The sequence below is a fragment of the Stegostoma tigrinum genome, chromosome 1 (assembly GCF_030684315.1).
Source record: "Stegostoma tigrinum isolate sSteTig4 chromosome 1, sSteTig4.hap1, whole genome shotgun sequence".
NCBI lineage: Eukaryota > Metazoa > Chordata > Chondrichthyes > Orectolobiformes > Stegostomatidae > Stegostoma > Stegostoma tigrinum.
The window spans coordinates 42,279,092-42,294,739 of record NC_081354.1 but is presented as its reverse complement, the minus strand read 5'-3'; the positions used below and the strand labels follow the sequence as shown (position 1 = coordinate 42,294,739).

At 41.6% G+C, this 15,648-nt stretch overlaps 1 protein-coding gene across 2 annotated transcripts in view; it reads right to left on the bottom strand.

Moving 5' to 3' along the window:
- The window catches only part of LOC125456534 (probable RNA-binding protein 46), an 83,691-nt gene that overhangs the window by 50,593 nt on the left and 17,450 nt on the right, over positions 1-15,648 (bottom strand). Inside the window, exons 2-3 of one of the 2 annotated variants that reach the window (XM_048539744.2) lie at positions 6,404-6,507; positions 3,478-3,650 (exon numbers count right to left, since the gene is read on the bottom strand). In XM_048539744.2, the coding sequence (XP_048395701.1) occupies positions 3,478-3,634 (157 nt within the window). In that variant the 5' untranslated portion in view covers positions 3,635-3,650; positions 6,404-6,507. The remainder of the gene's footprint in view (positions 1-3,477; positions 3,651-6,403; positions 6,508-15,648) is intronic. The other variant, XM_048539735.2, reaches the window with a different exon arrangement.

Sequence of the window (15,648 nt, the reverse complement as noted above, 5' to 3'; positions counted from 1 at the left end):
TAATGGTCGACAGCTGTCATTGTAAATGGAAAATTGATTCAAGTGGTGTGCCGCAGGGCCCATGTTGGGATCCGTGCTGTTTGCTTTTATACATTAAGTGATATAGGCTTGAACATGGGGGATACAATTGGGAAATGTGGAGACTACACAAAAATTGACCATATAGTGGATAGTATATAAAATAGCTGTACGCTCCAAATCGTAGAGATGTGTTGGTGGATAGGGAGGAAAGGGGAAGATAGAGTTCGTTTCTAATAAGTGTGAGGTAATGCATTTAGGGAGGCTGAACTGTAAAAAACAGGACACGCAGTAAATGGGAATATACCGAAATTGGTAGGTGAAGTTCAAGATTTTCATGTGCAAGTACACAGGTGCCTCAAGATAGCAGTACAGCTAGATAAGGATATAATGAAGGCATTTGAAATGCTCGCCTTCATTCGTAGAGGTAGACAATATAAAAGTAGAGATAAAATGATAAAACTGCACAAGACACTAGTGAAGCCAGAGCTGGAGTAGGATGTGCCGTTCTGATCGCCCATTACAGGAAGGGCATAAATGCCCTCAATGGTGCACAAAAGATTTGCTAGAATGTTGCCAAGGCCGAAGAATTGTAGCGGTGAGGAGATATTAGAAGTGTTAGGGTCATTTTTCTTTGAAGAGATAAGGCTAGTGGATGACATGATTGAAGTTTACAAAATTGTGAGGTGCATAGATACAGCAGACAGAAAGAACCTGGTTGGCAAAGAGTTCAAAAACCAGGGTCATTGAATCAAACTAAGTGGCAGAAGAATTAAGGGGACATGAGGAAAATCATTTTTTTTAAGGCCGAGGGTGGTGCCTGTTTGGAATTTGTTGCCTGAATTTGTGGTGGATTGGATTAAAAAGGGCATCTGGGTATGGGTTGAATAGCCCTCTTCTATGCCATATCGTTCCTTTGGTTTCTATAGGAGTTAGAATTTGGCATGTACTGCCTGGGACAGTGATGGAGGCATATTCCTTAGGTGGTTTCAAAAGACAGTGTGATATATATTTGAAAGTGAAGAAGTTAAAGGGCTATAGAGATAGGGCTGGAGAATGGGACTTGCTGGGTAACTCTTTCAGGAGCCCATACAGACAACCTAGGTTAAACAGTCTTTTTCTATGATGAGATACTTTTGAAATTCTGCTGCTTTGGCTGAGCCTGAAGCCATATTATTGTATTTAAGATGGCTGCCACTTAAAATCAGGGAGGCCACAGTTGTTCCAGGTCTGCTGGCTGTGACTGCAATGACTCATGACTGCAACATAACCAGTGGCAGAATAAAGGCTACAGAGGAGGAAAAGCTCTGCAACGTGGGAGGGGGAAGACAAAAGGTATGGTTTATACCGGGCGGGGGGGGGGGGCTTAGCTACAAAGAATTTTTAGAATTTATCCCATCTTTTCCAGATGGGGTAAAGAAATATCACAAACACATTGATGTACATCATCCATCAGTGTACCCAGGAAGTCATGAAAGCCATCTACTGCAGAAACGTGCATAGTTTTCACCCTCAGGAACAAGAAGCAGGACAGATACATATGGTTTTAACCAGGTCAGCAAAATTCCCAATGATAAGGCATAACAAAAGGGAGAGATACAGAAATCATTAACGTGCTGTGAATGCAGAGCTCTTGTGTGGTAAATGTTTTTACCAACATGATCTAACAGTTATCAAGTCAACAGCCATCACAAAATTCATTCCGCACTGATGAGCATCTACAGCCCATGATGAACCAGTGGCTAGCTGTTTGGACAGCAAAACCACAATTCTTGTCACATAATTAAGAAGCATTTTCCTTTCACCTCTTTTCCTTTTTCCCCCTGCACAATGCTCCAACATAATATCTAATTTCCAAACTCTTGCTTCTTTGCCATTGTATCTCACATGCTGAGCAGGAACTTGGTTCCATGCCTTTTGTGAGCTACAGTGTAAGCAACCACCAGTCAGCACACAGTAGCTAACTCCCAAAACTGTCATTTCAACCTTGAAAAGAAGTTGCAGGCAGCATGGTGGCAAGCACTGCTCCCTCACAGCGCCAGGGACCTGGGTTCAATTCCACCCTGAGGAGACTGTCTGCGTGGAGTTTGCACATTCTTTCCGTGTCTGCGTGGTTTTCATCTGGGTGCTCTGGTTTCCTTCCACAGTCCGAGGATGTTCAGGCTAAGTGGATTGGCCATGCTAAATTGTCTGTAGTATTCAGGAATGTGTAAATTGGATGGGTTATAAGGGGATGGGTCTGGTTGGCATGCTGTGGGGGTCGTTGTGGACCTGTTGGGCCAAAGGGCCCGTTTCTGCACTGTAGGGATTATATGAAAAAAAACACTTCTACAAATGCTTGATCTCCACACCCATACAGTGCCACTCCTATGACTCCCAGGTTTTAAGAGACTGTAGATGGATTTACAGGCTGCAATAAAGTAGCTCCAGACCTTGCAGAGCTGCCTCTGGACTACTACACCTCCACATGTTGAATTATGTTTCAAGTTAATGACCTGAATGAGTCTGATGAAAGACAATAACTTGAATAACTTGTTGCTCTTTCCATTAATATCCTAAACTAAAATTTTTATTTCTTAATTTTATACTTCCACTATTGTGGTTTTTCTAAAGTTCTTTTTTATTGCTACTGATAGTAATAAAATAGTTGTATTATGAAGTTCATTCATGAACTCTCTAGGAAATCTTGTAGCAAACTGACTTCTAAATAGCCTTCTTCAATAATCTTTTAATGAATGATAAAAAAAATTGCAAAAAACCCAGCTCAGCTTGCTGTTCTTGTTTCTACATTGTTGAATTGGGCTTAAGTGAGGTTCACCACCACCAAATGACTAATCTTGCTGCATTTATTGAAGTTGAGATTTTGGCCTAGAAATGTGCTTACTCGCTGAAATAAGCATTTGAGTCAAACCAGACGCAAAAGTTGAGTCATTTGGTGAAGTTAAGATTTTAGTCTCTGAAGTGCTGAGACCATAATCTTTGTAAAATCTGCAATGTTGATAGCAGTGGTTTCGGGCGGAACGAGAGGCCCAGGTTTAATTTCACTTTTGGGTGACTATGTGGAGTTTGCACATTCTCCCCATGTCAGTGTGGGTTTTCTCCAGGTGGTCCTGTTTCCTCCCACAGTCCAGAGATGTTCAAGCTAGGTGGATTGGCCATGCCAAATTGCCCATAGTGTTCAAGGAAGTGTATATGAAATGTGTTATGGGGGATGGGTCTGGGTGGGATGCTCAGAGTTGGTGTGGACATGTTGGGCGAAAAAAAGCCTGTTTCCACACTATAAAGGATTCTGTGTCTAAATGCTTCCATCTTCAATTATTCATGGAATTTCCGTGGAATTTCTCTGATCCTCCACATTTACCTTGTTTCTTTGGTGTTTGTTATCTAATATTGAAGATAAGGTAGGAATTTGGGAGTCTTTATGGAAATTCCTGCCCATATTTTCATACTCATTCTTACCTGGAGGTGGTCCACCAAACTTCCTTTGTCCATTTTCTTGGATCATAGTATAGCCTGTCTGTTCCATCAAGGCAAGCAGTGCTGCTTCATTCTGGGTGACAGAGCCAAGCTTATTAGAACCATTTGTCATGTCCAAGCTTTCTGCTGTCATGGTCATACGGAGTACTTTAATTCTATACAAGAAGATACAACATGTGTTGGTTTATAAGATGTGTCTATATGCACTTTCCATTTCCGATTTTACTTAACCTATACAAGTTTTAGCAAAAACACTTACACTTCTAAGTTAAACAAAGGTCTATTCGTATTATCCAGTGCATGGTGGCTAACTGATAGTGAATAATTTATGAACACAGCATCACAACAACAGCAATCAACACATGATTGAAGTGTCACAGATGCCTAAGAACATATTTAACAACGCTGCAGGGGCTGTTGTAGTGCTCCATCGAAGCTCAGGTGAAGCTGGAAAAACAACATCATTTTCTGCTTGGGAATTTTGCAACTTTCAAGACATAATATTAGAGTTCAATAATGTTAGTACCAGAACACCTTCTTCCATAGCCTTTACCTAGCCCCAAAGCCCATCTAACCTATTCACACCTTCTTATGGTCTCCATTATCAGCTTGTCTTTCTTGAGTATACTGTTATCCATCTCTTTGTCTCCTTAACTGTTGTTTTCTCTCTCTCTCCTCTCCCCCCCCCTCCCCCCCGTCCCGAGATTCAACTCTACTTGTCCTCTCACTCCTTTCGTATCCTCACCTCGTGTTCATAATAAACACTACCAGGGTGGCATGGTGGCTCAGTGATTAGCACTGCTGCCTCACAGGGCCAGACACCTGGGTTCGATTTTGCCCTGTGGCAGCTGTGTGGAGTTTGCAAGTTCTCCCATTATCTCTGGCATTCTTCCACAGTCCAAAGGTTAGATGCATTGGCTATGCCAGATTCCCTAATGTCCAGGGATGCATAGATTACATGGGTTAGCCATGGGAAATGCAGGGATACAGGCATAGGGTAGGGAGTGTGTTTGGCTGGGATGCTCTTCAGAAGGTCAGTATTGACTTGATGGGTTGAATGGCCTGCTTCCACACTGTAGGAATTTTATGATTTTAAAGCTACCATGAATTCTGAAGTGACACCGGGCTCAAAACTTAACTTTGTTTTCACTACAAGACTGGCTCAGTGTCTCCAGCAATTTTGGTTCTTGTAATGCATTTTAAATGCCCCTCCCTAGACTGTGCATATTTCAACGTCATTAAGCATAACATAAAGGACTCACTGAAGTAAAAATGAAAGCATGGTTACAGGAAAAAAAATCTTAGCAAACATTTTGCACACTAATCAATTTACTTTGACAACACCAAATTTCAGTGGGATGTAGTCTCAGTGTGAAGAGGTTTTAGTTTCACTGATATTTCAGGTGGGTGGCATGATGGCACAGTGGTGAGCACTGCTGCCTCACCATGCCAGGTACCAGAGTTCAATTCCACCCTTGGGCAACAGTCTGTGTGGAGTCTGCACATTCTACAAGTGTCTGCTTGGGCTCCTACCAGGTGCTCCAATTTCCTCCTACAGTCAAAGGGTGTGCAAGTTAGGTGGATTGGCCATACTAAATTGTCCATACTAAATTGTCCCAAAGTTTCCAGGGAAGTGCAATCGTTATTCTGATATTATGATAATTGTTCCATGTCAAACAGGTGGCTGCGACAACGTAAACCACTAGCCCGTAGAGATAGGGTTGTTTTACAAATGTTTAGAATTATGGAGAAGTTTGTCAGACATTTAACTTCTTCAGATGGAAAAGTACCAAAATGTGGGCCAGGAAGAGTTCCCTAACACTTCTGTTACAGAGAAAGATGCTGCCTTCAAAATTTAAACAAAATCAGTATACTCCATTTGTCCTCTGCCATCACATGAGCCATCCTCAATCACTTTTTTTCTACCAAATTAAATAATGTATGACTTAAACTGCTGCCATTTAACAAGATTAATAAACTAAAAATTCCCTGTGACTAGTCAACTGCTGTCTCAAATTCCAAAGTACTTCAGTTGATGTCAGAAATAGGATATAGTCAGTTCTGCTATAACTTGTATTCAGGCAATGTAAAATGGCGATAACGTGACTGACAAATAGGGGAACACTATTTTGAAAATACAATGTTGCGTTGGCTACGAACTCAATTCCATTGGTGTGCAGAAGTGTACACGTTGATATCACAATCATTTTGCAAGCTTTGTCCCGTGTAACCTTGAGTCTTCTCTAGGCGTCAACTTTAGGTCAAATAAAACAGGTCAAATAAAACAGGTTGGATGATGGGGCAATTTTTTTTCATAACCTAACTGCTGATGTTTTGGAAGATTTTTTTTAAAGAAAGTATTGCAGGGAAAAGAAATTGGATTTCAAGATTCTACTCATCGTGCATAATGCACTAAGCCATCTTTCTGCCAATGGTGAGCTTTCTGAAAACATCAAAGTGCTATTTCTACCCCATGAAATACAACCTCTCTCCTTCAACCAAGGTGCAACGGCAGCTATTAAAGCTTATTATTTAAAGGCACGCATTTAAGAGGCTGCTGAGGGCGATGAGGACAGTGTTCTTCAATTGTGGAAGAGATTTAACATCGAGAATGTAATTGACATTATTGCAAATACTAGAGGTGATATTAGTAAAGATTGCTTGCATGCAGTTTGGTGAAAGTTTCTCCCAGATATTTTTCAGATTTTAATTGGCTTTGATCGATCAAAGGAGCTCCAAAGAATCAAAAAACATTGCAGAATTAACACATGGCAAGTTGGATTCAAAGAAGTGGGGTGAGGACGTTGAACAGCTACTTGAATCCCACTATGAAGATCTCACTACAGCTGATCTGCAACAACTTGTGCTGGGTAAGTAGAAACTGGAATGAAGTAGTAGTAGTCCAGACCTTCCACTTCTGTATTGCTGTTGATCCTGTGGGCAACTGAGCAGCAGTTGTAGCTCTCTGAGGGTGGAAGTGGTGGCGGTAGCGATGATGATGATCCTCAGCCCCTGCAGTAACGACAGAGCAACCTCAAAACCACTTCTCCCATCAAGTCGTGATTTTTTTTAAGTTAAGGTGTTAAATTTACTTTTATTTCATTATTAGATATGATTTAAATATTTATTCAAACTGTGCTCTTCTTTGTGTTAGACTTTTGAGTGATGTTTGAGCAATTTTGAGTGTTTTTTTTTCAGTGGTCTGTCTCAACCTTGTTTTTCCCCGTAGGGTCTGTTATTTCTAAAGTGCAATTTTTTAACAACACGATGCTGCACAGGAATGCAACTATCATGTTATAGCAGAACCAACTGTACCATAGAAGTCAAGGCTTATTTGGCTTTAAAAACTGGAGAAGCACAGTCAGATTGTGGTTAAACACATATGGGTAGTACTTAAGTGCACCCAGAATTTACAATAGTATTAGCATATTTCAGGAATTGGCAAGAAAATGAACTGCAAAGATTGGGGTAACTGGAGCAAGAGATGTACTAGCAGAAGAGGAATGTGATGGAGATTAGGAGTTATCTTTGAAAAGCTCTCCAAGGTGTATCACAAGGTAAGATTAAGTTAAACCATAGTCTGAAATAAGCTGGATATTTACATTGCTTTTTTACTCACCTGTAGGCTAAGTAAAAATAAACAGATGAAAATGTTAGAACGGGAGAACAAAAGCTGAAGCACAAAGTCATGACATGTGCAGAGGCAGATTACTAAAAAGCAGAAACAGCTACCACTGACGCAAAGAAATTGAGTTAAGAACAGAGAATGCCAAGCTGAAGAGAGAATTAAAGGATGCAAGAGTGGACTCCGAGTAACTCAGTTCGGCAACAGGACACCAATGGAATTTAACAAAAGAGAAGGATAAGCTCAGGACAGCCTTAGGGGAATAGAATATTGATTTCCTAAGGCATTGGTTAGCATCAAACAATCCACTAAAGTCCCAGCACTTCTGTGTAGTGACTTCTTGTTTGTTCTTGCAAGACCATTGAGAAGGTGGTGACGATTAGGGTACATATTGTGTCTCTAAGCTTCAAGAGTCTCTTTCTGAAAGAGTGGTGTTTACGCCAATAAAACAATATACTATGATGTGTTGATCCATTATGGTAAAGCAAGCTGGGAGATAACTGCAAGACCCAAAAAGCCAAAAAAAAAGGTAATGTTGAGAGTTCTTTGCCCAGCTAGAAGCCTGTGCCACTTAAGAATCAAAAGCAGCAGGATCCAAACTCCCTGTTTTCACTGCAATCGGGTGAGGCACTATGCTCATGAATACTGTAATATGTAATAAATGAGGGAAACATGCTCACAAGGGCAGCAAGTCTTACTTCTCGTCAACTTCTGCACAGGCGAGTCCTGATCCTGTTCAAAAGCAGTTAAGGACTGAAGGCACCAATAGGATTCATGACAACTAATGATGGTTACTGTAGAATAATTGGATACCCAAGCAAACAACTTCAGGCCTCTAATTTCTCAGAGAAGCAGCTCGAGAGAATAATAAACAGGAACAATTTGACTGCACTTCTGATACAGTAAGCCACCAATCAATTCCAGTCAACTCGAATTCCTCACCTACCACCCATAATCCTGGCTCAAACTGTGAAAGGAGTACCTTTAAATCAAGTCAAGAGCACATCTTACATTCAAGGTCATTGTAAACAACATTTTGCTTTTGCAAAGGTCAAAAATTCAACATTGGGTTTAAAAAGTTAGAGGATTGTCAAGTTCTTTCAATGTAATTTCTATTTGCAATGCTACAGATTGGCGAAGCAGCGGTTTGTTTTCCAAAATGGAAAGACAAACCTGAAGTCTTACCAGACATTCAGTTTTAAATCAAAACTGGAAACCAGTGAGAAATTAACAACTCATCTATGAGCAGATTACATTTTCATGCTGCATGCCAAGAAACTCTGCCTTCAGCAGAAAGGGAATCTGCAGTTTTTATTTACAAGTGCAACAATTATTTCCAGCAAATTCAATAATTTAATTGGACCGTACAGAAACCAGAAGTGAAAATTTTATGCTTTTTCCCCCAAAATGTAAAGTATTTTTTGGAACTTTTCGAATAAAAAAAACTGCATTCAAAAGGGAAAACAGATCTGAAGAGATAAACAAATTTTAATTTTAATAATGATTAAATGGAAAAAAGTCTAGATGCTTTCATTGTATAAAAAAGCTAAAACCTGTCAACCTAACCACACTGCAATTCGAATCTGGGGGGAAAAAAAAACAAAAAAGTATAATCTAGCAAGTTACTACTTCTTTTTCAAAAAGGAGGAACGAGCAAACACAAGTTGATCATGCCTGGGACCACATGGGATGTTTGATTTTTAATTTTTAAGATCTTACTTTCCAGAATGTTTAATTAGACAGCAAGGTTTATCAAAAGCTCTTCAATGAAATGGGACGGTAATTGATCGGATAGTCCACTTAAAAATAGCAAAAGGAAACTAATAATATCACACAGAATAATTCTCCCTGGGTGCAGTTCAATGTAATATTTCAAGTGTAACAGAAGTGTAGATGATGCTAATTAATTGTTTTTCCCTTGGAGTAGATGTGCTCCTGTTCGCTCTATCTGCCCCTGAACTTCAAGAAAATTGAATAGTCTAGCTACTCCTCAAAATAGCAGAACCAAGGAGGGACAAAATCAAATTTGCTAGAAAAGCTCAGCAAGTCTGACAACATCTGTGAAGGAGAAAATAGTTAACATTTCCGCTCTGGTGATTCTTCCTCAGAACCTTCTCCCACATCTTTGGGTTATGGGAAAAAACTGCAGCACCTGGTGGAAACCCACACAAATACGGGAAGAACGTGCTAATTCCATACAGACAGATGCCAGACGGTGGAATCAAACCCACGTCCCTGGCACTGAGGCAGCAGTGCTAACCACTGATCAACCATGCCACTCTTCATGTCTGTTTTTACATAATTTAAACTGGCCTTAAGGTGGGGATAGGCAAAGAGTCGCTACTTATGTTCATTGGTGAGAAGCATTCAACTTGTAACTGATGAGTAAACCACTAATCGCCAATTGTTGAATACAGTACACACTTCTCATTAGACAGTTGTCTTCTTCAGCTGGAAGTCTGACAAAAAGTGGAGCAAGGCCCAGGAAGAGCTCCTGACTCTTCACTTAGTCCAAGAGCTTGATACCTTTAATAACACCAATGAGATGGACACCTCATATTGTGTACATCCCGAGGCATCACAACTGCAAGCTCCCAGTCAGATGCTTGGGTTAACCTGGATACTGGTCCAGGAAATATTGCATAACATTAACCTAAAAAATTAGGTGTCAGCCTGGTGAAGCTAACAAACAGGACTACTTGGTACTTCTTACTGGTTGACATACAAGTGCTAGACAGAGCTAAGTGATTCCACAACCAATGGATTAGATAGATGGTCTGCAGTCCTGCCACATCCAATCGTGAATGGTGGTGGATGAATAAACAACTCACTGGAGGAGGAAGCTCTAAAAATATTGCATCCTCAATGATGGAACAGCCTAATACATCAATGTAAAAGGCAAAAGTTGAAGCATTCACAGCAATCTTCAGCCAGAAGTGCCACGTGGAAGATCCATCTCAGCCTTCAGTGGTCTCCACCATCACAGATGCCAGTTTTCAGCCAATTCAATGTGATAGCCACATGATAATCAAGGAACAGCCAGATGCACAAGATATTGCAAAGCCTGAGCTGAGCTTTTTTGTTGAAAAGTTCATTTGTGGGATGTGGGCATCACTGGTTAGCCAGCATTAATTGCCTATAAAGTAGATGCCCTCAAAAAGGTGGGTGGTGAGCTGCCATGTTGAATAGCTGCAATCCTCCTGCTATAGGCTGACCCACAATGTTATTAGAGAGGGAATTCCAGGATTCTGACCCAGCGACACTGCAGGAAGAGTGGTATGTTTCCACATCAGAATGGTTAGTGGCTTGGAAGGGAACCCGAAGGTAGTGATGTTCCCAAATATCTGTCGCTCTTGTCCTTCTAGATGGGAGTGATCGTGGGTTTGGAAGGTACTGTCTGAGTGCATCTTATAGATAGTACACACTGCTGCTACTGAGCGTCGATGGTAGACAGAGTGCAAACCAAGCAGGCTGTTTTCTCCTGGATGGTGCCATGCTTCTTGAGTGTTGTTTCAGCTACACTTATCCAGGTAAGTGAGGAGTATTCCGTCACAGTTCTGGCTTATGCCTTGTAGATGATGTACAAGCTTTGGGGAGTCAGGTGGTGAGTTCCTGCAGTATTCCTAGTCTCTGACCTGTTCTTGCAGCCAGCATTGAACTCAATGGAGTTTCTGGTCAATGACAGACCCAGGATGTTGGCGAGGGGAAATTCAGTGACGGTTACACCATTGAGTGTCAAGGGATGGTGGTTAGATTGTCTCATTGTTGAAACTAAAGGACTGACATTTGTGTACTGCAAATGTTACTTGCCACTCCAGCCCAAGCCTGGATATTGTCCACATTTTGATGCACTTCAACAGATTGCTTTAGAGTCTGATGAGTCGTGAATGGTGCTGAACATTGTTCACAGATGATTGCACACCCCAACTTCTGACGTTCTGATGGAGAGAAGGTCATTGATGAAACAGCTTGGCTAAGGGAGCAGCAACTTCTGGAATCCAAGACTTCAGTACGATTCCTGCAATGTTGTCAGGGGCCCACAGCCTTTGGGGAAATCCAGTGTCTCAACTCCTTTTTTGATATCATGTTGAGTGAATCAAATTGCCTGAACACTGCTATCTGCAATGCTGGAATTCTAATGGAGGCGGCCAACATGGATCATCTACTTGGCACTTCTAGCAGAAGATTGTTACAAAAGCTTCAGCTTTATCTTTTGCACTGATGTTCTGAGGATGGGGATTTTCTTCCGTGAATTGTTTAATTATCCACCACCATTCACAACTGGATATGGCAGGGCTGCAGAGCTTAGATCTATTCCATTGGCTGCTCTGTATCAATTGCTGCATAATATTGTTTAGCGTGCAAGCTGCCCTATTTGGCGGCTCCACCAGGTTGACACCTCATTTTACATATACCTGGTGCTTCTCCTGGCATTCTCTCTGCACTCTCCATTGAACCAGAGTTGATCCCCTCGTTTGATGACAATAGTTGAGTGGGAGGATATGTCAGGCCACGAGGTTACAGATTGTGCTGGAGTACAATTCTACCACTGTTGATGGTCCACAGCACCTCGTGGATGCCCAGTCTTGAGTTCAAAGTCAGTCTTATTTAGTATAGTGACAATGGAGGTCATTCTCAATGCGATGGCAGGACTTCAATCACCACAAGGACTGTGTGGTGGTTACTCTGACTGATAGTGTCATGGACAGATGCTCATGGAGCTGGCAAATTGCTAAGGATAAAAGTCAACTATACTTTTACCTCACCATCTGGCGCAGACCCAGTCTAACAGTTATGTCCTTTAGGAACCGACCAGCTTGATTGGTACTGCTGCCAGACCACTCATAGTAGTAAACATCAAAACCCCACCCACCTACCCAGAGTACATTTTGTGCCCTTGCCATCCTCAGTGTTTCCTCCAAAAGTGTTGTTCAATGTGGAGGAGGACAAATTCATCAACTGAGGAGGGACAGTACATGGTAATTGTCAGGAAGTTTCCTCGTCAAATGTTTAACTTGAAGTCATGAGACTTCAAGGGTTGTGAACAATGTTGAGGAGTCCCAGGGTGACTCCCACCTGACCGTATTCTACTGTACTGCCACCTCTGCCAGGTCTGTCCTGCTCTTGGAACAGGACACATGCAAGGATGGTGAGTGTAGCGTCTGTGAAACAAGATTCTGGGAGTATGACTGTGTCAGGAAGTACCTTGACTAATCAAAGATGTAGCTTGCTCAAATTTGTCACCAAACCCCAGATTTTAGTAAGGAAGACCTTGCAGGATTGATAGGGCTGCTTTTGCCATCATCTTTTCTAGTGCCTGGGTCGATGCCAAGTGATCCAGGTGGTTTCATTTCTTCTGTTGCAATCGGTACCACTAAGTGGCTTGCTAGGCCATTTCAGAGAGCCACATTGACAGTCAACAAGGTTGTTGAGAGGCTGGAGTCACATGTAGGTCAGACAAGTGAGTACGGCAGCTTTATTTCATTGACCTGTTTTTCCCCAACATTGTCCATTGAGAAACATGAAACCAATTCCAGAATATTTTTAACTGAATTCAAAGTCCACCATCTGCCATGAACAATTGGCTGAGTTTCTGGATTAACAGTCTCACAATACCACCCTCGGCCATCGCCTCCCCTCTGACAACATTCCGGCAACAGTACTAAAGACTTACGATCCAGAACTTGCCATCCTTAAGATCTTCCAGTACAGCTACAATACACTCATCTATTCGACAATGTGGAAAATTACCCCAGGCATATTCGGTATGCAACAAATGCAGGGTAAATCCAACTTGGTCAATTAATACCCCAGTCTATTCTCAATCATTTGGAAAGTGATCGAAGACATCAGTGATATCAAGCAGCACTTGCTTCGTAATAATCTTACCAGTTTGGGTTCCACTGGGCCACTCAGCTCCTCACCCTCATTACAACTTTAGTTCAAACATGGAAAAGGCTGATTCCAGAGGAGGGGACCGTTTCAACCTTTGACATCAAGGCTGCATTCAACCGAGCTGGCACCACAGAACCCTAGCAAACTGAAATTAAAAAGGGTATTGGGGGGCAAACTCTCCACTCTTGCAGTCATTACTGACACATAGGAAGATGGTTGTGGTTGTTGGGTGGTCCAAACATCTCGGCTGCAGAACACCTCTACAAGAGTTCTCAGGGTAGTGTCCTAGGCCCAACCATCTTCAGCTGCTTCATCAATGACCTTCCCCCATCATAAAAAGGTCAAAAGTAGGAATGTTCACTGATGATTTCAAAGTGTTCAGCATCATTTGCAACTCCTCAGACACTTAAAACAGTCTATTTTAATGCTTTTCAAAACATCCAACACAACCTCATCTTTTATATTGAGATGCCCTAGAATATCAACTATCCCTCGCAAGATCTTCTACAACCTCTCTGTCAGGCATCTGTATCTTCTGCCTGAACACATGCACCAGCGTGTCCACGAACAGCTTTTTCCCAACCATTATTAGACTGATAATGGACTCTTTAGCCTCAAATAATGCTGATCTTGATAACGGTGATCTCGCCAAGCGCACATCCTATGCAATGTAACCTGTATGCCTCTATTTTAAATCCTTTTGATCTGTACACCCTTGCTATGATTTTCCTGCAGTACTTGTAAACAAAGCTGTTCACTGTACTTTGTCACATGTGACAATCATTTTCTCCTTTGTGAATACGAATGCTAAATGTTTGTTAAGGACCTCTCAAATCTCTCCTGACTGCAAACATAAATTCTCAGGTCCCTGAGTGGCCCTCCCTGCTACACTTTAAAGATGTAGAAATGCCTTGGGATTTTTCTTTATTTTATTTGTCAAAAGATGTTTCGTGATCCCTTTTCGTCCTCTGAATTCCTTGCTTCAGTTCTTTCCTACTTTCTTCGCATTCTTCAAAAGTACTGTCTTCAGTTTCCTAAACTTACAAATGCTTCCTTTTGCCTTACACCTAAGGAAATTTCAAAGAGATAGAGTCTTGAACTCTGGTTCCCAATGTTAGAAATGTGATGCCCTACTGACTGAGCCACCCAGACTTTATCAAGCCTCAATTAGAAGCAAGGAATGGCTGAGATTTGAACTTAAGATCTCCGATCAACAAACCAGAAACCTTAACTCAATAAATCACAGTACCCCCAAAATTCATCTTGAACGAGAGCAAGACAGAGAGGTAGTCGAAGCACTGCCCCTTAACATTCAGTGACGGTAACACCATTGCATCTCCCACTACTAACATCCTGGATGTTACTATTAACCAGAGACTCAACTGGGCTCACCACAAACACAGCAGCCACAAGAGGTCAGAGACTAGAAATACTGCAGCAAATAAGTCATCTCCTGACTCCTCAAAGTTTGTCCACGATCTACATGCAGCAAGTCAGGAGTGCGAAGGAATACAATCTATTTGCCGAGATGGATGCAACCCCAGCACTTGAGAACCGTAACACCGTCCAGAACAAAAACACCTGCTTGACTAGCAGCAGATCCACAAAACATCCATTCCCTCCACCACTGACGTTTAGTGGCAGCAACATGTACTATGTACAAGTTGCAAACCTGCTTAGACAGCACTTTCCAAACCTCTGACCACTTCCAGCTAGACTGGCAATGGCAGCAGATACACAGGAACACCATCACCTGAAAACTAACCTTCAAAGCAGTCATCATCCTGACTTGGAAACATATCGCCATTCCTTCACCGTTGCAAGTCAAAATCCTGGAATTCTCTTGCTAGTGTCATTGAGAGTCAATCTACAGTTTGTGGCCTACACAGTGGTTCAAGGCGGCAACTCACTATCACCTTCTCAACGGCAACTAAGGCCAGGTTAACCGATATGTTATTAGTAAATACAAACAACTCACACAAATCCCATGACACATGCACCTGCTCAGTCATGAATCTACGCTCACCCAATGAAAGAACCAACATCTTTAGATGCTCTCCTGAATACTATACCCAGTCTCAAAATAGAGAGGACGACTTCTCCACTCAGTCTTCAATGGAAATGCTGTGCTGATGGCATGATTGGAAGCTTAGGTTGAAATCAGGGCACAGGAAATCTTCAGTCGTGATGCGCTCAGTATTAATAATGGCCTGAAGATGTACATTACCTCTTTTCTGCATTACATCTTGCCACAAAAAAATCCTTCCTTAGTAACTAGACCAAGCATTTCTACCCTAATCTTTACTCAGTTTTCTAATAAACAAGATTATGTTTTGCTCCTGAGTTTCACTTGTACTATTAGGGATTGCTTTTGCTCTCAAATGCAGCATACTATCATTACCTGGATGCAAAACGGAAATTACAACTTTTGTGCTGCATGTTGTTTGCTACCATTCCTCTGTCCTGATAGTTTCCTTCTGACTGTGTGTTGAGTTAGCTCTTCTTGGTGTATATCTCATAAATCTGATACAACTAGATGGTTGAAAGCTCTTTCTGCACTGAAGCAGTTGAGGCATTCATATCCTTTGAGAAAAAAAAAAGCCCTGGAGATTTTTCAAGATTGTATATTCCTC